The 22551-nt window shown below is 38.5% G+C and overlaps 1 protein-coding gene across 1 annotated transcript in view; it reads right to left on the reverse strand.

Annotated features, from left to right (window-relative positions):
• The window catches only part of esrrga (estrogen-related receptor gamma a), a 126489-nt gene that overhangs the window by 77295 nt on the left and 26643 nt on the right, over positions 1–22551 (reverse strand). Inside the window, exon 3 of the mRNA XM_055036637.1 lies at positions 20949–21008. Coding sequence (XP_054892612.1) covers positions 20949–20971 — 23 coding nt within the window. The 5' untranslated portion in view covers positions 20972–21008. The remainder of the gene's footprint in view (positions 1–20948; positions 21009–22551) is intronic.

Below are 22551 nucleotides of genomic sequence, written 5' to 3' on the forward strand. Positions count from 1 at the left end.
ACAGTACAGGAAACAGAAATGCCAAAACAATCATTTACCAAACGGACAATAAAACACAGATGCAACCAATCGCTGAGCAAATCCTCAACCTGTAATTAGACATTGCTTGGTTTTATATAAGAATATGAATTTCTGATGTTTTCCATGTGGGTTTAAATTATTTTAACGATAAGGACTAGTAGCCCATTTGGTTGTTTCTTCCTGCATTACAAAAAAGTTTGATTCTGATCATTTGTAACACAATGTCACACTCTGATCAAACTTCAACCCTCCCAAATTTTAACCACTCTTAGCCTGACTTTAATCATACTGGGAAAAAACATAAGACTCATTATTTCCATCTCAACAGCAAGATTTTGTTGAAATAGATTATTTTGCCCATGATCTGTTTTTTTGGCAATAACAACAACCTCTTTACATCTACATGCTGCAACAAAGAATTATTGTTAGCAAATATACAACATTTATTATCTAAACACAAGATCCTTAAATAACTAGATCTTACCTTTATTTTATATCGTCCATGCAACTACCCTTCTCCATGAATAGAGCTGTCATTTTATTGTGAAAAAGTAAAATAAATGTGTCCGTGCCTCTCTATTTCTTTTCATTTTCAAAAATCTACCAGCCACAGGCAGTGGAGTTGACTGGTTCTGGTTTTTCCCCATGACTGTTTTCAGTCGTTTCAAAGCGTAGAAGAAGAGCACCTGATGCTCGTTGTGTCTGAGGCTCAGCACTGCCCCCTGTCAGTGAGGCATTTTCACTGCACATTTAAGGCCAATCGGAAAGACCAAATTATGGTCTCACTGTGAAAATGCCTCACCGATAGGGGGCAGTGTTGAGCCCCATAGACATTAAGAGTCGTTTCAGTCCCAAACTGCTCTTAATTTATTGTCACCAGAAACATCATAACTTGGCAAATAGAAATGTTTTATATTATAAATCGTTTTGGACTCATGAGAAGCATTCTACTTTCTTCATTTCTTAATTTTATGTATTTGTTCTGTTATGAAAGCAGACTTTCTTATTTTTGTGGAATATTTCAATCAAACTTTTAATTTTTAACAAAGTCAAATTAGCAAAACATTGCAAGCAAATCTACCAAACAGATCACAATAATACTTAATTAATAGCCAGATGCTGCTTCTCTTACAGGTGTCAGGTATATTTATGAGTTTTTGTGATGCACCCTGTCTGCGTTCTGAGGAGATGGTTCTGAGGAGATGTCTGTCCTCTTCTTTGTCCACAAGGCTGCCATGCTTATCAAAATAAAGTTCTGCCCTGAGCAGAGCCGACTCCGCTCTGCAGAGCCACTGAGAGAGTAAGAGCTGAGCAGCCAAAGGGAAAAAAGTGGAGATCTCTCTCTGTGCTGCACTGCTGTGCTTATAACCCCTCCCTTTCAATGAGGAAGGACTCTCAGCAAGGAGCTGGCTCCTGTCGTTTACTTCAAAGACCCGGTTCTAAAAGCGTTCATGACTGACTCGTTACTACACTCCACTTACACTGCATCTGGAAAGTGACATTCTTCGCTCTTTTATTAAGATATTTGGAACCACCGTGACTCTTCCTTGCTGGCCAACTCCAGAGCTCCTCTGTGGAGAGAGGAGAAAGTCCCTCATCTCTGCAGCAATCCACCAATCAAGCCTTTATGGTAGGGTGGCTAACAAAAGCTAATACTTAAAAAAAGCCTCATGGCAGCAGTCCATCTGGAGTTTACCAAACAGCACATGAAGGACTCTAAGGCCATGAAAAACAAAATTCTCTGATCTAATGAGGCAAAGACTGAACTCTTGGTGTGACTGCCAGATACCATGTTCATGTTCTTCCAAACACGATGGAGGTCGTTGTATTGACCACCAGGTAAATACAGTGAAGAAATGTGCTTTCAACATCATGAAGTTTTGACCAGTCTGGATAGACAGAAAGATGAAACAATGTACAGAGACGCTGAAGATGAAAACATGCTCCAGAGCTCTCTTGACCTCAGACTGAGACGAAGGTTGATTTTGCAGACAACAACATTCAAAGGACACAGCCAAGGAGTGGTTTCAGATTCGCTCTATAAATGTTCTGGAGTGGCCAAATCAGTCCAGATGTGACTCCAACTGAACATCTCTGGAGAGTTCTGAAAATGGCAGTCCATAGATGTCTCCCATCACATGTGATGGAGCTTGAGAATAATTCAGCTTAGTTTATTGTGCTAAACTAAGTTTAGTACAATATAGCTTAGCTTATTGTCCTAAGCTAATGGCCTCACATTCAAGAGACATGAGGCTATAACTGCAGCTAAAGGTGGATCAATAAAGTATTAAGGATAAGTTCTGAGAACTTTACGGATGGATTGTAACTGAATTACTTACTTGAAACTGTTCTGTTCGTGCTTGATAAGAACCAGACGTTGTGCTTCTTCTTAGATGCTTTTATTAAAGTCGCTCTGGCTCGTTTGCTCATACAAGTTTGCACACAGGTGTCTCACTAATGACTGACTACTTCTGTTATCCTATTCTTGACATTTATGCAATCACCTATGTTTGCGACTGCCATCTAGTGGACATAAACAATTCATTCAATCATCACATCCTCCTTTCTTTAAAGTTAGAATGTTACATGAATACTCTTTAAAATTAAACAACCATTGTATGAGACAGATAGCACATAATCACATAGCTATAGTAAAATTCACTTAACCTATCATACTTAGTACTCATTAAAAACATGAATTACAAAATACATACATTTCAACTTTTTTTCTGTTTTTTCTTTTTCCCCTTTTTTTTTTTTTTTTTTTTTTTTTTTTTTTACATCATCAGTCTATCAGGTTTCTTTACCACTCTGGTAGATCTTCTTAACACAGGTGGTGTATTGTCCTTAATACTGTCCATGTCACAATGCGTTTCAGTTGTAGGAGTAATCTGAGAGTCCTTAGAATCTTCACTCGACTCATCAACATGTTCAAATGGAGTTTTCAACAAACTGCGACGATTTCGTCTCAGAATTTGTCCATCTTCAGTTTTCACTTCAAATGAACGTGGAGCTACTTCCTGCAGAATAGTTGCTTTCGTTTTCCATCCCTCATCATCCTGAATCCTTACTGGGTCCTGGTATGACAGTGGGGGTAGAAGCTTTGCTGATCTGTCATAATATGACTTTTGTTTTACTTTCTGCTTTCGTAACTTGTACTCCAACTTTGACGATTTCTTTGCTCTTTGTCCTTTATTGTCATAACTTGGCAAAGTTGTACGAATCTTTCGATTCATCAAAAGTTCAGCAGGTGAATAACCACATTGCAATGGTGATGATCTATAGCTTAATAAAGCTAAATACGGGTCAGAGTTACTATCTGCAGCTTTCTTCAGAAGTTGCTTAAGAATATGAACTCCTTTCTCCGCTTTTCCATTTGATTGTGCATAATGTGGACTTGATGTTACATGCTTAAAATCATATGTTCTGCAAACCTTTGCCATTCTCTGCTATTAAAACATGGTCCATTATCACTCACTACAACATGTGGAATGCCATGCCTTGCAAAGATTGATTTAGCATGCGTTATGATACAATTTGATGACATATTAGCCAACAGAGCCATCTCAGGATAGTTTGAATAGTAATCAATGATCACTAAATAGTCTTTTCCTTTAAGATGAAATAAATCCATTCCAACTTTTAGCCATGGTGATGTTGGAATGTCAGATATGATCATCGGTTCTTTGCTCTGTTTGTTTCTAAATGTCTGACATGTTTCACATTTACTTATCAGCACCTCAATGTCCTTATTTAGTCCAGGCCAGAAAACAGATTCTCTAGCTCTTCTTTTACATTTCTCAATGCCAAGGTGACCCTCATGAATCCGCTGTAGAATTTCCTGTCTTAACTCTTGTGGAATCACTATTCTGTTGTTTTTCAGTAACAGTCCATTCACAACACTTAGATCAGCTTTAACATTGAAAAACTGTGAACATGAGCCTATTGGCCATCCTTCATCCATATTCTGTATGACCAACTGTAACTCCGTATCCTTAGCTGTTGCATCAACTATTTGCTGTAACTTTCTATCTGATACAGGCAACACATTGGACACCAAATTCACATGACATTGAATATCCTTTTCAGTTGAACTCACACTATCATGTGCAGGGGCTCTAGACAGAGCATCAGCAAGAATCAGATGTTTTCCTGGAGTGTAGATCAGTGTAAATTCATACCTCTGCATCTTCATCATAAGCCTCTGAATCCTGGGTGACATCTCATTCAGATGTTTTTTAATGATGGCAACCAATGGTCGGTGATCTGTTTCAACTACAAAAGATGGTAAACCATATACATAGTTATGAAACCGTTCTAGCCCATAAGCCAGCCCCAAGCATTCTTTTTCTATCTGAGCATATCTGCATTCAGCTTTTGTCATGGCTCTGGATGCATAAGCTACTGGCTTCCATTTGTCATTCTCAGCTTGAAGAAGAACTGCTCCAAGTCCATCTTTTGAGGCATCTGTTGACAGTTTTAATTTTTTAGTAGGGTCGTAGAAGGTAAGCACTGGTTCTGAAGTCAGATATTTTTTCAGTTCCTTCCACTCTTGTTCATGAACTTCTGTCCACTGGAATTGACTGTCATTGTACAAGAGTCTGCGAATGTTAGTCATCCTTGCACTCAAATTGGGAATGAATTTTCCTATAAAATTAATCATGCCCATGATGCGCAGAACACCCGTTTTGTCAGCAGGCGGTGGCATCTTTAAAATGGCTTGTATTTTAGCTTCATCTGGTTGAACACCTCGGCCAGATAGTTTGTCTCCCAGAAACATAATTTCTTTGACACAAAACTCACATTTATTTTTATTGAGCTTCAGTCCATTTTTCCGTATGCGCTCCATGACACGTCTCAATCTGTCATTGTGTTCTTGAACAGTTGATCCCCAAATGATGATGTCATCAATGTAGACTCTTACTCCATTCAAGCCTTCTATGATCCTCTCCATTGCTCTATGAAATATTTCTGGTGCAGATTTTATTCCAAAAGGAAGTCTTAGAAAACAGTATCTTCCAAAAGGTGTGTTAAAAGTACAGTACTTGGTACTGCTTTCATCCAACTTTACTTGCCAGAATCCTTGTGATGCATCCAACTTGGTGAAATAACTTGCTCCGGACATTTCACTGATTATTTCCTCTCGAGTGGGTATTTGATAATGTTCTCTTCTGATGTTCTCATTTAGATCTTTTGGATCCATGCATATTCTTAATTCTCCATTTTTCTTCTTTGTAATCACGATGGAATTAACCCAATCTGTGGGCTCTTCCACTTTCTGAATGACTCCCAACCTGATCATTCGATCCAACTCATTTTTCAACCCCTCTCGCAGTGGCGCTGGAATGCGACGTGCAGCATGAACAACAGGCTGCGCGCCCTCTCTTAACTGAATCTTATATGTGCAGGGTACAGAACCTAATCCTCGAAAGACATCCTCATAATCCTGAAGCATTGCATCAATCGGGTTATTAGATTCATTAAATTCAGTGTTTATGTGGTAGACTCTTTTCACCAGTCCAAGTTCTTCACAAGATTTATCACCTAAAAGTGATTCTCGATCCTCTTTTACAACAGAGAAGAACACAAGATGTTTTGTTCCTTTAACTGTTACATTCAGCTGACATGTTCCAATGCATTCAATTGATTGTCCATTATAGTCTCTTAGACCTGACTTGACTTCTTTTATGAGAGGTTTTACTTGCATTTCTTTTATATCAGATATGCTTATGAGATTCGCCTTCGCACCTGTGTCCAATCTGAACTTAATTGTGGTTCCATTTACTAACAAAGGAATTGTCCATTTATCATCTCTGTCAACACATTGCACTTTTTCTGACTCATTTTCACAATTCACAACACCGACAAAGAATGTGTCACTTAGATCAGTTTCATCTACTAAGTTTACACAATTCCTCTTCTTTTCTTCTTTCCTCTTCTTAAAGCATTGCTTTGCAAAATGATTCTGTCCACGGCAATTTAAACACTGCTTACCATAAGCAGGACATTGTCTCACTTTATGCCTTGATCCACAGCGCTTACAGTTGATAATGGCTTCCTCTTGCAGCTGCCTGGTTTGTGCATGTCGTTTCTTGTGGCAGGACACCGCTCCCACTGCCGCTGCTCCATCACTGAACTGTGAAGTAGTTCCTGTTGAAAGTTCAGAAAATGTCCTCACTTGCTGCAGAGACAGTTCGCTTGCCCGACACATCTTTACAGCTGTTTCCAGGGTCAGCTCCAGTTCTCTCAGCAGTCTCTCTCTGAGCTTCCCGTCACGTACACCAAAGACGATCTGATCTCTGATCATCGAGTCCTTCAGCAGGCCAAAATTGCATGACTGCGCTTTTACTTTCAGATCGGTCAGAAAGTTATCGAAGGGTTCATGCTGAGTCTGCATCCGGGAACGAAACACGTATCTCTCGTAGCATTCATTCTTCTTCGGTGAACAGTGAGCATCAAATTTACTCAGCACAACGTCCAACTTTTCTTTGTCTTCAGGTTCATCAAACACAAATGTGTTGTAGACTTCCAAAGCCTGCACTCCCGCTATGGTCAGCAACATCGCTACCTTTCTTGGCTCCGGCTTCGTCTCCAAACCCATTGCGGCGACATACAGTTGAAAGCGTTGTTTGAAAGCACGCCAGTTTTCATCCACGTTTCCTGTCAGCTTTAAGCTCTCCGGTGGTTTCAGCTCCATGGTCGGTTTTTCAATTCACCCCTTCAGTTTACTCCTGACACCATGTTCTGTTCGTGCTTGATAAGAACCAGACGTTGTGCTTCTTCTTAGATGCTTTTATTAAAGTCGCTCTGGCTCGTTTGCTCATACAAGTTGCACACAGGTGTCTCACTAATGACTGACTACTTCTGTTGTCCTATTCTTGACATTTATGCAATCACCTATGTTTGCGACTGCCATCTAGTGGACATAAACAATTCATTCAATCATCACAGAAACAACATCATGTAAACATCACAGCTATGAGAGAAACTTCAGTTGATGTCCAAACCCAAACTCAAAAATTTGGAGAAATCACCCTTGAAGAAAGAGAATTTTTTCCTCAACAAGAGTTCAGTTTTAAAAATTTTAATCTATTATCTACTACCACAGCAGGGTTGTTACAAATATAAGCAGCAATACAATTCTGGGAGTCTGAAAATTGAGCTTGAAACACTAAATGACAAAGTGAGTGCACACTGATAGGCAGCACTAATAGAGATGCGTTTGAACTAGAGTTACTCAATTACAACCTGACAACTCAAGGACCCCATCTCACCAACCCCATATGAACAGACGCTCACAGACACACAGGCACATACATATGAAGCACAGTTTAATCCCACCAACATGGATCTTATCATACAGCAAATGTCAGACTTCACCGAAACGTAAACAAAAAGTGAAATAAATAAATATTTAATTTGCTAAAGAATTTCATTGATGATTTTACCTAACATTTTTTTTCAGGTTTATGTAAAAATGCGTCCTCCACATCTTACTTGTTGGACTCAAATACATGCATAGGGCCTGAATAAGAAAGGATCTGTTTTATGTGAAAGAAACTAAGAGCTTATTGATGTTTTATTTTGTGGACAAATAAACATAGAGTATGTTTAAGTATTCCATAAAATCTTTCATTTCTTAGTGTACCCTGAAAAAAGGAACAAAAATTCTATTTAAACATTTTGTAACATTTAAACCTTGCTTAGCTTTTTAAAAAAGTACATTATAATTTTTTAAACAGAAATCCATGTCTGAATTATCAAGGCTCGTTTTCCCTGATGCCTAACATTTATGAAAAGAAAACAAAATAAACTTAAACTAGTTTTTCATTTGATTAAATTTGAAAATCTGTATTTATTTGCTTAAAACAGATGGTGAACAGCTACAGGTTCTGTGAGAAGAGCTCTGTGTGTGTAGACGTACACATGTACTAAGGTTAAGGGTACACTTGGATACAAACAATTCTCATCTAATATTAATAGGATATGTTAAACAGTTACACTAAGTCAGCACGGACGAGAAAGGCATCTCTGAGTGCCAAGTAGAGAGATGAATGTCATGCTTTCTAAAGTTACACACAGTGATATATGTGAATATATTGCAAGGTAACTTTTAAGAAAAACAGTCTAAATAAAAGAAATAACTAAAAAAAATATTTGCAATATGAATCATGATAAGGTTCTACACACTGCTTTGTTTTGTATGTACAAAACAGAAAAAAGTTATTTATTTCAAAGATCCTAATTGAAGGTTTAACATAACCTTAAATAGAAAATCAGAGAAAGAAATTAATGGATCACACTATTAGTCTGTAATTGGCCTCAATCTGAATTTGTGTCCAGAGGCTCTTGCCTCTCTATTCTTGACTGCATGGCTCTGGGTCTGTAATTGTCTGGATGTGTGAAACAGTCACCCGTTCTTTGAAACAAAAACAACCACTTAGGCATGAACAGCAGCGCTCGGGAGACATCAATATTTCAGTCAGGTGTGTCGAGACAGAGAAAGGGGGAGACAGAGTGAGGAACATGAAAGCAGCAATGAGGGGGGGACCCCTGCCATACTGAGGCATTCCCAAGACTGACGGAAAGACTGAGGCTCTGCATACGTGTGTGTGTATGTGGGTGTGTATGATGTGATTTTTTCCCCATCGTCACCCCGCTCCAGCACTCGCTATTGTGTGTACCACCTCTGTCACCTTTCCTCTAATCAGGAGTTTAAATCAATGACGTTGTCCAAAACTATAATTGCCCGTCCCTAAACTGCTTCTCTCGCAATATGCTTTCACCAAGAAACGACTCGGCAGCAGAAATACGCCTTTGCGTGTGTTGTTGTGTGTGTATGTGCGAGCTGGATTAAGAGTATTTTCTCATTACAGCAGTGTCTGAATGTGTAGAAAGTGCTTCTCACATTGTTTTACAGCATCCTGAAACCTCAGAGCTCAGCACTAAGCAGCATAATACCCTGTTGTCCCACAGTGATGCCTTCTTGTGGAACTGTTTCCACAAAATGGCTCATAAGCTGGACCCGTTGCACTTTACTGATTAGGCCGTTCAAGAAGAAATTAGTATACAAAAAAATATATATATATATCGGAAGACTAATTTGTTGCAAAAAAGAATAGCTCAAACAGTCATTTAGGATTTTCCGAAGAAGTAGTTCCCAAGTGGTAAAGATTTATGAGCCTAAAATCACAGATTTAACACAGACATTACTGACGGGGAAGTTAAATGACGGCATGCTGACAGGGTAAACAGCTTTGATAATACTCATTCCTGCAAAAATATATTTTTTTATATATTTTTAATTGAATTCAAATTCAGAAGATCATTTTCTTTGTACTTCTATATCACTTTATCAAGTCTGAGAACTTCAAAGCACTTTACACAAAAATTTGTCATTCCTCCCACTAATTTAGATTAACTCAATTTAGTGAGCGAAGCCATCTTGAGCGACTTTTTGCCAAACAGCTTTTCTTTACCTACCCATGAGATGAACCAACATCACCAAATTGTCTCAGCTACGGTATAATGTGGCTGTGAAGCCACAATGCACAGCCCATCATGTGTGTGAGTCGAATGGTTTCTTGTCACACTGTGTTACCCTATGTTTAAGTTTAATTAACTAGACAGGCATTTTCTTGGCCTGACAATAGACCGACATCAGTTAAATACACATATTTCCAACAAATAATTGAAAGGGAAAAACATTCGCACATCATTACACAGATAGCTGGATCACCTGGAAACAATGTGTCAAAGGCAGACATCTGCAATGGCGTCTGATTCTTCCTGCCTTTTCATCGACACGGATGGACAGAATGGCAGAAAGAATTGTAGACAAGAAAGCAAAGAGGAAAGACAGATAGAAATTGAGACAGAAAGAGAGCTTTCTGGTTAACAAGATGTTGAGCACGACAACCCCTGAGGAATCTACGCTCTCTTACCCTCAAAGATTAGACACCTTACCCTCTGTCAATCCCACTCCCTCTCTTGTTGCGACACAAGGGGAACATGCCACTAACACAAGGGGCACACCCTGGGAATAAACTCTGCCTCTCCTTTTCCTGGATGATTCAGTCCTTGCTTTTGCAGGTTTTTACTCTCTTTTCTTCCTGTTTGTTTGTTGGGTCCAACTAACTGCCAGTACATATCAATCTGATGTAAACTCAGATTGAATTCTGAGATTAAACTTCTGGAGTAGCTTTACACAAGAAAAATAGGCAACTGTAATCCAGAACGATGCTGGTCACATTCTCACTAAAACTAGAAAAATAGAGTACATTACCTCAGTTCTTAACGCTGGCTCCCAAAACTCAGCAAGTAGACTTTAAAATGCTTTTGTTAGTTTATTAATCTCTGAATGACTTGGCACCAAAATGCATTAATCTCCCAGACCACTCTGATCCCCTGGTTCAAGTTTACTCTGTGTTCCCAGAACCAGGACCAAACATGGGGAGGCAGCATTCAGTTTTTAGGCTCCTCTCATCTGGAACAAACTTCCAGAAAACAACAAAAGTGCTAATTCTCAATAGTAAGTGGGTGAGAGGCAGAGTACACCTGGGACAGTATGTAAACTATACATCCTATGTGAGTATGAATGTATCTATTGGTAAGTGTGCAACACACACACAAAAAAATTTAAATGAATTTTTTGACGTATCCCAAAATTCTTCCACACAAACATCTGCCTGTAAGTTCAAAAAGCTCTATCCTCCTTTCTTTGCTTCTACTGCTCTCTAGTCTCCTTCATTCATCGTTCTTTTCTTATTTGAGCTCTCACCGAGCTACAAACTTGTTTCACCCTCTCTTAGGTGTTTGACACCTCTCTCCCACATGAGCATCTCTATGTGTCAAGACAAATTGGCTGAGACTCACATCTTTTTCTCTCTTCCTCAGTCTGCTCACCACTCAACCGAAGAGAGGTACAGAGCAAACGAAAGAAAGAACAAGTAATATAATGTGAAGAGTGGGGGAAGAATGAGCAAAATACACTGGGGTTATGGTGCAAATGTTACAAAGGAAGATGTCATAATTAAAAAAGGACTAAAGCCAAAATACTCTTGACTTGACCAAATACATGTCTGCCACAGCAATAAAAAGACCATAGAAGGAGTTGCTTTTGGTGGCAAATACAGGAAACAGAGTTGATTAGGTTAAGCTGTGCAACTGAAGCCAAATATTTACAGTGTATGAAAAGCACAATTTTATAAATGCAGATATGATTTTGAACATCCGAAATGACCTGAATCTGGTGAAGTTTAATCTGATTTATTTTCAAATTCTTAGCAGCTGTATGTTATGGTTATGATTTTTTATTTTATCTGATAACTTTTTTGTTCAACAAGGACTAGGGAGTAAGTCAAGTTTAGGTAAAAAGGAATGGCACTAAATCCAGGGTAACCCGAGAAGAAAACCTGCTCAGCATACGATCTGAGTTTGGGCTTGTATTGAACCATCATATGGAAAACAACCCTAAACATACAACCATAGGAATAATGCAATGCTTTAGATCCAAGCACATTAATGTGCTGGATTGGCTGAGACCAATATTTAATTTGTAGTAGCATTTGACAGTTGAGGTTTTAAACCTTTCCCAGCCCAATCTGACTGAACTTTAGCTACTATGTAAAGATGATGAACAAAAGAAACCTATAACATTGATCATTTGTGCTCAATACGGACATTTACTCAATAAAAGTAGCATAATCTTAATAAAAATAACTTCGCTGGTAATTATTCCAATACACAACATACCTGTAGGCTTGTAGATATGTTTATAAGTTACCTAATATGTAGTTATGATTGTCGTTTTATTATCTAAAAGTTTTGAAATGCACATTTTTAAAAATACTCTCTCGCTCTCTGAAATATAAAACAGAAGCTGACAGTAACTACAGATGTTGTCAAACATTTTCACACACACAGGGACTAGTACTGGGCATCACATAAGCAAATATGGTTTTCCTGTTGCAAACCTGTACTTTTTCTAACATACTTTTAACACATGCAAACACCTACACACTCTCTCACACACACGCAGACACGCACACAGGCCTATAGCACTGCGACAAAGAGATCAGAGAGACGGGCAGAAAATAATAGAATCTTCATCCCAGTAATCCATATTCATTCTTCTCATCCCTCCTCGCCTCATTCCTCCTGCCCTGCAAGCCACGCTTCTCTGTATCTGACATTCAAATGAGTTGTCTTTTCTCCCTTGTTGGACACACACGCACACACACAAACGTTTGCTCTCTCTTTTTGTTTCTCTCTCTCTCTCTCCAATGCATGCACACAAACACAAGGATACTCATCCACTTTCTTAGATACTTTCTGCCCCGTTGCACCCGTGATGGCAAATTGAGCGCCTCCCATCTCTCTCCCTCTCTTGCTCACTCTCTCTTGACTCCTCTCATCTTTCCTTCATCTTCTTCTTCCTCGACACCTCCAGACCGTTTCCCCTTCCTGTGATTTCACTATACTATAGCAGGTACGGCTGGATCACAGGCCAAAGAAAGAAGGGAATAGGCCTTTATGTGCTGAATGAGTCAAAGTGTGACACTCACTGCGATACGTGACACTAAATAAGTGCAGTAGCAGTTGATCTATCTATCTATCTATCTATCTATCTATCTATCTATCTATCTATCTATCTATCTATCTATCTATCTATCTATCTATCTATCTATCTATCTATCTATCTATCTATCTATCTATCTATCTATCTATCTATCTATCTATCTATCTATCTATCTATCTATCTATCTATCTATCTATCTATCTATCTATCCTTATGGTCCTATTAGTGGGAAGATGGAAATGTGATCATGGTTACTGTGTGCTAACAGGGAGCGTGCTGCCATGGATGACAAATATTACACACACACGCACACACACACGCAGCCATGCAGGGAGAAAACACTTGGTAGATTTCATCACTGCTTGTAATTATGATCCTGTCAGGTCCACAATGTGGCAATCCATAACGACACACGCACAAATGCACTCACTCAAACATATGCTGGCCAACTAGCACACACACTGGACATATCATTTCACATGTTATATGCCACACAAAGAGGAAACATGGTTCTTATGAGGAATGATCAAACCCAAGAAGGCGGAAGATAAACAAGAAAAGATAACAAAATATGTGTGGTGCATTATGAAAGAGATAATCTGTCCTGTTGTAGATAGGAGAGGAAAAAGAGTCAAGGCAAGTGTGAAACTGTTCAAACTAGAACAAAACTGTGAAACAATACTTAACTAATATTAGTTAAGTATTTAAATGTGAGCACTATTCATTTTTAGTTATTTGTCCAACATCTTTACCGAGTGAATTAGATCTGGACACTTGGGCGTGTCTAGCTGAGTGTTGGTTTTTTTAGCATTTCCACATGTGAGTGTGTTGACATCTCTGTCTCCACTGTTGACACCTCATGTGTCAAGGGAGCCTATTAGAGACCCTCACAGCCTAACCCCACACCTGACCCCCACCCTAATGTGTGTAGTGTGTGAGTGTGTGAGTGACTTTCTCCTTTTTCCATTAGGTTTAGTGTCAAGCATCTTGTTTTAGTTAGGGTTATTATTTAAGGCCATTGTGAAACATCTTGAAATTCATACAATGGAAGTTGTTAGTGTGTTAAATTGGTTTAAGTCCCAAAGTATGGTTTAGTAAAAAATGTCTTAAAGGAATCCTTTTTTTTTTCAGTCCATTCTGTATTGTGTATGTATTTTTAACACAATCGAGTATTACCTTCAGTTGTTAAGAAAATTCTGAATTTATTAGGATTGGGACTGTATGTGCTAATTTCAATGGATTTTAATTAACATTTATATTGTGTTCTTAGTACGTCAGTAAATCAAGTACAGTAAATCGAGCAACAGCGAACAATGACAAAGCCGCTTCTCTTGGCACACTGAGGGTTAAACAATCTGTTGTCAGTGTCCACAGTTCACATTTCTAAAGAAGTATTCTTTCAACGAAGTTAATAAATTATCAGTATTGTATTGTTTCATGGGAACAAACAGTCCTTTGTACTACACCGGAAAAGTACAGCAGTGAAAATGTTTTTATTTTAATAACTATTATTTAGAAGTGAGCGCATATGAAGAATAATTTATTTGGGGTTCCTCTAAAAAAACATTTATAGGTTGGTCCAGATTTTTGGTGTCTTTTTAACTTGAACATTGTTATTATCTAAAAATGAATCTTAAATAACAAATATAACAAAGCTTTTGTTTCCTAATCCTCCCTCTCACAATTTTGCCTTCACTTTGTTCACTAATTCCATCTCATCTCTGTCCTGGTCATCGGCCTTCTGTTGTTTCCATCTTCGTCAGACTCGTCTTACTCCGGTTTGTTAGTTTACTCCGTGCTTCCTGTGCTAACTTTGATTTCCTGTCTGTGCCTCCTCTACTTCTCATGACTAATTCCTTCCAAACCTCTTTCTTCTGTCCCGCTGTCTCTCTCGTTTCCCTCTACCTCATCTTCACTCTCTCACTCACGAGTGCACACATCTCGCTCGCTCTGTCTTGTCTCTTCAAACTCGCTGAAGCACAACTAAGCCGGGGGTTTGAGTCCCAATGAGAGCGGTTAGGGCAATCAGTGCTTTTCACACCCTCTGATGTTCTTAAAAGGTGGAGGGATCAGACGCCCCTGCTGTACTGTCGCACTTGACACACTGCATACACACACGCCCACGCATGCACACACACACACACACACCCACACACAGTATGTCTTTATATCTTCACAGGGACTTTGTATTGACTTCTATTCATTTTTCATTCATTTCTGAAGCCTAGCCCTATCACTTAGCCTAAACCTAAACATTACATGCCCATTGTCGCTAACTGGAGTTGTGTGCTCTCAGCACTGCTTTGGGCCCAAGAGAGTGCAGTAGGTCTACACAACGTAACATCTGTTAGAAAACTAGGCCTTGCATGTACCAAATACAAGGCCAAATGCACACAATTTTTTCAAGCTTCACTCCCCTTTCAGGGTTTTGTTCTGTTTCGCACAAACACTTTGGTATTTGATGGAACACAGCAACAAAAAGTACATAATTGTGAAGTAGAAGTAAAAAGATGTGTGGTCAATATTTTTGACAATGTGCATTTGTATTCACCTCCTCCAAATTTGCTGAAGAAAAGACAGGAAACTATGGATTTACATAAGATTTAGGTAATGCTGCCAACACCATGCGTCACCAGAATCTTTTAAAGATCAGGCTCATAGTGCTTAAGAACAGCAAGAGTTGAATACTACATTAGTAATTGCTGCCCTGTCAACAGATGCTCCACTTGTGGATCTCTGCAGTTCTTTCTGAGTCGCCATGAGTCTCTTGCCTGCTCCACTCATTAATGTTCACCTTACCGGGTCTGTCGGTGGAGGTTGTGTCCTCCTCTTTACATTTCCAAATGTGAGATTGAATAATACTAGTTGAGCTGTCTGAACTTTGGAGTGCGTTTGGTGCATCCCTGTCCTAGCTGTTGTGTTTCATGGTCTTTGTAGTGCCGTTAGTGGACTGTTTTTTCCTTTAAAGCTCTGAGGCGTTCACAGAACAGCTGTGTTTGTGCTGAGATTATATTGCGTAATAGATGGTCTGTGTTTACCAATTAGGTGACTTCTGAAGGAATTTTTTGTTGCATTGGATTAGAGGATCATGATAAAAGGGGGATAAATAAATATTCATATCACACTGATTTTTTTTCTTCTACTAATATGTTGAAAATCACATATTCTTTTAGTTCCACCTCAGTTATGCTCTACTTTACTTTGGTCTGCTATATAAAAGTCCAGAGAAACATCAAAGTTTCACATGCCAAAATGTGAAAAGTTCAAGGTAAAACTTTTCCAAGGTAATGATGTCAAAGCTATCAAACTCAAAATTAACATCCAGTGACTCTTCATTGGGTGAGAAAGACAATGCTCAAACTTGTGTATTCTCAATATTGTTTAAAAAATTTAGTCTGATCATCTTAAGCCACAAACTAAGAATAAAGTCTGCTTTACATTTTTTAAAATCCCCAGTTATTTTGTGACCCAGTTATATTAATAAAAAAATAATACATGATAAATCAATGACACTTCTCCCTTTGCCACCATAATAACTGATCACTCAAACTACTTTATGATTTTTGTAAGCTACCTAAAGCACATGTATATCCTTACTTTCCTGTCTTACAAACAGAATACAATGCATGCATGTGGGATAACATCAAGGTTTCGAGTCAAAATGATTAGAAATAGTCCTTGCTGTTGTGCCCGCTAGTTCAGTGGGATCAGGTGTTCATGATGGTGTGATATAGATTGCAGTAAGGAAACTGAATGTACAGATCCACGGTCCACATAATGCGGCAAAGAGCAGTGACGCTATCAGTTTACACCGTAACGGACAACACAGTCACTTTGCACCAAAGTGAAAGATACCCACACTCTCTCACACACACACACACACACACACAATGCACAAACACAAGATTCAGGAGGATTAATTCACTGCATCATGTCATCAATCCTACCATACCCCCTGCGGTTACAAAGGAAGTTAAAAGTTTGTAAAAAAAAAAAAAAAAGAAGAAAAAAAAGGAAAATCAAAGCTCAGCTGCTCAGCTGCTCTGATTCTCTACTCACCTCCCTAGCTAATTTCCTTTTCTCATTTCATTTTTTGCTTAGTTTTCTCATCTTTTTACTCACCTCTGTTTTTCTATTCTGTTGTTCATCAATCTATCCTCTACCGCAGCCTCAGCCAGCATACCTTGATAAACGGAGGCTCTTAGTCACATTGGGGTCAACCAGGATGAACACACACACACACCTGCATACTCATGGAAAGGGTCATCCTGGCAGGGTTACTCTGCACAAAGTCAGCTTCCCATAATGTGGTTGCTGTCGCCTGCCTCACACCCTCATGATCCAATTAGGAACCACAACTCCTCCAATCAGCTGCTGTGGCGACCAACAGGGTAGATGAGCAGGCAGAGGCAGGCGGAGAGCGCCAATCTCCTAAGTGCTTTTAGAAGATTAGAAGAAGGTGGGTGGAACGTAGGGAGGGAGGGAAACGTACTGCTTCTCCCTCAAATCTTCTTGTATTCAGTTGCTGAGAGCTGAGCACCAAAATGTCTCTTAATTTTTATGCCGCTCTGCCAAAACAGCAACTTAATTGGTAATACTTTCATACAGAGGAAAGATATTAACCTCAAACATGTGTGAAGTAAATATTAATATTTATTTTTGCCTTCTAGACATCTCTGTGGACTAGATTTGATCTAAATTTATTGACAGTACAAAAATGTATATAATAAGTTGAAGAACATTGCCATACTCTCATCAGTGAAGAGACTGTAGTTAACTATTTTAAAATGTCACATCTTCAACTGTTTCTAATGGGACTACAGCTCCACTAAAGCTACTTTAGATTTGATCTTTTGTCTAATTTTGTATTTTTACTATGATGGGTTTTACTTTGGTGTATCTGTTTCTCTTGAGACTGAATTTCTGACCTTTTGTTTTCAAACTATGAACAGCATTTTGTACAACACCTGACCACATAAAAAGTGCTCTATAAAGTTTCATTGATTCAATAATCGATTTTACATTTCAGAGAAAAATACTGTGATGAAACTGAGCAATAATTAGTAAATAACAAGAGTTTAGGATTACTGTGACTGCAAAGTGTTAACCACACATAAATATTTGTTTCATTCAACTGGGTTTTTTGGCACATCGTCTTCAATGCTTTACACACACAATATGAATGTTCAACAGAGTTGATTCAAATGAGTGGATTAGCTTAGCAGCTCGTCATAAAGTTCTGTCAAAACATCTGCAACTTAGGGTGCCTTGTGGATGAGCGCAGCGTAACTAATTCAATCACTCACTAGAGTAATTTTACCCATTTCTCTCCTTCAAAAAGGACTCATTTAAAGCGTGTTTGTTGTTTCTGAGAATTAGCCCGAAAGAATTCATCTTAGGATGAAGTGTTTCACTGGATGGTTATTCTGCATGATTGTCTTCAATGAAGCTTTACCGCGACTCCCTCCCAAGATGCTCACATTACAGACATTACGGCACGGCTGGAAATGGAGCTGAGGTGTAATCAGTGGCTCCGATATCCTCAATCAAAAATGCCTTGATTGAGACGCTGATCAGATACTTGATATGAGACTGGGATATCCCTACACCTTCCACTTTTCTCATTTTACAAAGAGAACCTCTCTTCTTGTTGACAATCTTTCCCAAACAACATGCAGCAGACAAGATGAAGAGATTTAAGCAGAGAAAGAAACTGAGGTGACATTTCATAAATCAAGAGCTTTTGTTTTAAAGATGCCACTTTACTGCATGCTTTGCATTTTTAGAAGAAATTTACTATTTCTTATTTATTATAAGACAGGGAATGACATGAAGTAAAGGCCAGTGAGTAAGGACTTGAATCCATATTCGAGGACTATGGCCTCTGAATGTGGGTCGCAGGCTTTTGGTGCACCACTGCACCAAAAATACAGAGCTTTAAACATCACCTCACTTCTCACTCATTTGGCAATTTTGCAAACACCCCGTAAACCATGCACCACTGGTTTCTTTGGACATTTTGAACATTTCTGCAGCATGAGTCTGAGTTTGATAAACACTAAACACACGCATTACTAAAACAATGTCAGCAAAAGTTCTACTCTGCAGCAATGATCCAAAAGTACACCCTTTGCTGATGCTAGGTCTGGAATCACGAAGATTCACTCATCTCAGGATGCTAAAAAAAAGTCACCCTGACCTATTTTCTGATTATTTCAGCTACTAAAACTTTGAGCAGTTGAGGACACTCAGACTGAGTGTCTGAGTGTTTCATCTAAGTGTAGAAAAAATAAATGAAACGAGACAGTGACACCAAAGCTAAAGAAACATAGCTGGTCCTGACACAGTAGAACACAATGAGCACATTTTACCTCCTGATCTCATCAGTATACACACATTGTACAAAGTGGGGTTGTGCCATTTTACTGACATTTGCAGGACTTCCTGCTGTAAAAAATACAGAAAGTTTTTCTTCGTAAGACATGGTTTTCAATGTGACAACACACACGGCATAATAAACAATATGATTTCAACTTATTCATGTATTTTTACTACATAATGTACTGCAGGAAATGGGAACAGGAGTGCAGACAAACTTGATCGGCCAGCCATAAAATGTTAACCACAAAGAAACTTTTTTTGCAAAAATAAGTCAGATACACACTTACCCATTTACACACACACACACACACACACACACACCCCCCCACACACACGCACACACACACACACCACGCACACACACACACACACACACACACACACACACACACACACACACACACACACACACACACACACCCGCACACACAAGCAAACACAAAGCCTAAAAATTTGAGATGAAGGACATAAGTTTCAAACTGCTTTGCATAGCCAATGAAACCTTTTGGAAAAACCCCATAAGGGTCATAAATGTGAAATACAAATAATGTGCAATATTTATACACCACTAATAAACGGCAGAACCCCCCAACCACTTCTAAAGTCACCACTGATATCCTGATTTGATTAGCACGTTTTTTCAGGTCAGTATTGTTGTGTTAGTTTAACATTTGCGTGTGGCGCACACGGACCTACCACAGTGCAGGTTCTATCCTTCTCCTTTTGCTTGAGGCGTCAGGACCTCAATTAAAGAGAACTGCTTGTAGCAGTCATGAGCTCGACACACATACAGTCACACCAACTCGCATTGCAAGTACGCACACACAGAGTACCCTTAAAGTATGAATATTTCACTATATCTAAGTCCTTTTACCTTGGAATGACCTGATTGTCCCACTATGTCTGTGTGTGTGTGCGCGCGTGCGGGTGTGTGTGTGCGTGTGTGCGCATGTGTGTGTGTGTGTGACTTCATTTCCATAGAGGTATGTGGAAGTGCATTCAATCTAGTGCTCGAATAAAGACATGAACATTAATACAGGCACAGAGGACTTCATCCAATGACACAGAATATTAAAACATTAATGTCCTTTTTTTAGGTTTTACTTCATAGTTGTTAAATGATGGCATATTTGTCCCAGAATCATAGAGTAAAGCATATTTTAGCACATTAATCACAACAAATTTCCCTTTTAACTATTTTTTCTTCATCTATTAGCAAATAAAACTTACACTTAATGGAACACTTATTCTCAGAGGTCAAAGTATCATAATGGGGGAGTTGTAAGCACCATTGCCTCACATTGAAAAGTCCCCAAGTCTCAGCTATTTACTATTTGGTAAATAGTTTTCATGCACTTTTAATACCATAATGGAGTGAATTTATTTAAAAAGATGTCTGGTAAATCTGTGGGTATTGGGTTTTCCAAATAGACTTTAGCATGCATTGTTGTTTTTTTTTACTATAGTTTTTGGCTTGTAAAGAAGCTGTTTAATGTCCAGGGTGGCGCTCCATTTGTTTAACCAGACAAATGGAAACCTGCAGGCTTCATTTAAGCCTGCAGGTTTGGGTAAATAACAATGATGACCGTCTTAAAATCTGCTATACACCATCTTGCAATTACAATTTAAATACTACAGTAAAGTTTCTGTTTGTAATATTAAAAAGGGGGCTCAACTTGTTAGAAGTTGCATAAGAGTATCCATTTTTATATAGGACAAATACTTAAAAATATTGGGCAAATATCAGTATTCAATATTAATATTTAATTTAATTTTTATCTGCTGCAGAGACATCAAATGTCCCCTCACTTTTTCTTGAGCTCTGGGTTATGGTTTCAAATTTTACTGTTTTTAGGGGAAGGTTATTTTAGTTGTGTAAAATGTTTACATTTCTAAATAACAATATTTTGTGTCTTTAGGACATAAAGTTAGAACCAGGAACTTAGATCTTCAAAGCGACACTTACTGTTCATACACATACAGCCACATTCCACGTCTGTTCAGCCGCACGGTGTTTGTGTAACTCCTGCGACCAGAAAAAGAGAAAAAATATTTATTAGGTCTGTTAAAACAACATATTGTAGGACAGAGGGAAATATTTTGATCAATGAAACAGATTATGATTTTGTGGCATCAGGCATTATCCAAATTAAGAAAATGAAAAGGCAGCCATTAAGGTTTTTAATCCTTTTTGCCCTATTTTAAAGATGTATATGTAATTGAAAAATATGCTGCTCAGAAAACTAGACCATAAATTAATTTAATCTAATAAATGAATGAATTAGCCTCCTGCCAGACTTATCAGGCTGCTGGTCAATCTGCTTCTTTCGCACAGATGGTCAAAGGCCGGGCCAATTAAGCCATTTATTAGTGACTAGGCAGAAATAGAACTGCTGCCATTAGTCACTCACTTAATAATAACAATTTCCTATGTGAGTTTAGTTAATTGTGCATTTGGTGTTTCAACAAGATAAAAAGTTATCCGCTTTTTTAAAGGTTTTATTTTATGGCATGAAAAAATAAATTATTCTGGAGCAGATTTGATTTTAATCAAATGTGACAGGCAAAGATATATGGAGGTTAGCTCTCACACACAGCTGAGTGGTGGAAAGGGAAACCCGAGCCTGACCAGAAGAGGGATAACAGAAGTCCAAGAATAGTGGCAATCGATGGATGGGTAGCTGGATGCATAGAAGGAGGAAGGGAGGTTGGAGAAGTGAGAGATGAGTGGTCTCCTGGGTGAAGTGGTGATAGTCTCGCTCTGTGTCTGTGGGACAAAGTCCTTCCCAAACTCAAGTGAGAGTGGCAGAAAGAGGAAGAAGACAAAAAAGAAGGAAGTAGAAAATAAAATCTAAAAGTGAACCGAAGGCAGACTTAATTTTAAAGCCAATGAAGTAATGTTTTTGTTTTAAAATGGAAACTGTAAAGAAGAAATATATTCATTATTAGAAATCACCTTGGGTCTGATTATGTTGCAACACCGAAGCAAACACCTTGTCCAACTTTGAGATGATCTGGATGATGATGTGAAAATACATTTTGATATCTAGTATGTGAATATGTTTCTTCTTTTTTCTTTTCCTTTTCCCCATGTCTTTAGTTTGAGATTTTTCTACATCCAGGCTAAAAAATATACAAGAATAAAATGTGACTAAAAAAAATTATTATAGGCTGACAAATATAAAAATAAAAAAAAGCATAAAGAGCTTAGAACTTTTTTTTTTTTTTTTTTTGCAAAAAACTGAATTCTCTCATTGACAAAAAAGTCCCCAAATATGGTGCAATAAAATGTTATGCTAATGTCCTGAAAATATGTATAAAACAACACTTCAAGAAAAATGTTGAGAGAACGCGTTTCACAGGTAGCATACACAGCCACATCATACAATCACGACTGCATAAACACATACACACACATGCGCACGCACACACACCTCTAGAATAGCTGTAAAAACAGGTATTGATGAGGGGGCCTAGTCAATGACCATCAGAGGAAAACAGAGACTGCCATTAGCCAGGCAGTCAATCGCTAAAGCATTCAGGGTAATTCTAGCACACACGTACACCCA

Source organism: Poeciliopsis prolifica, unplaced genomic scaffold (genome assembly GCF_027474105.1).
Source record: "Poeciliopsis prolifica strain line A6 unplaced genomic scaffold, Auburn_PproV2 SCAFFOLD011, whole genome shotgun sequence".
Lineage (NCBI taxonomy): Eukaryota > Metazoa > Chordata > Actinopteri > Cyprinodontiformes > Poeciliidae > Poeciliopsis > Poeciliopsis prolifica.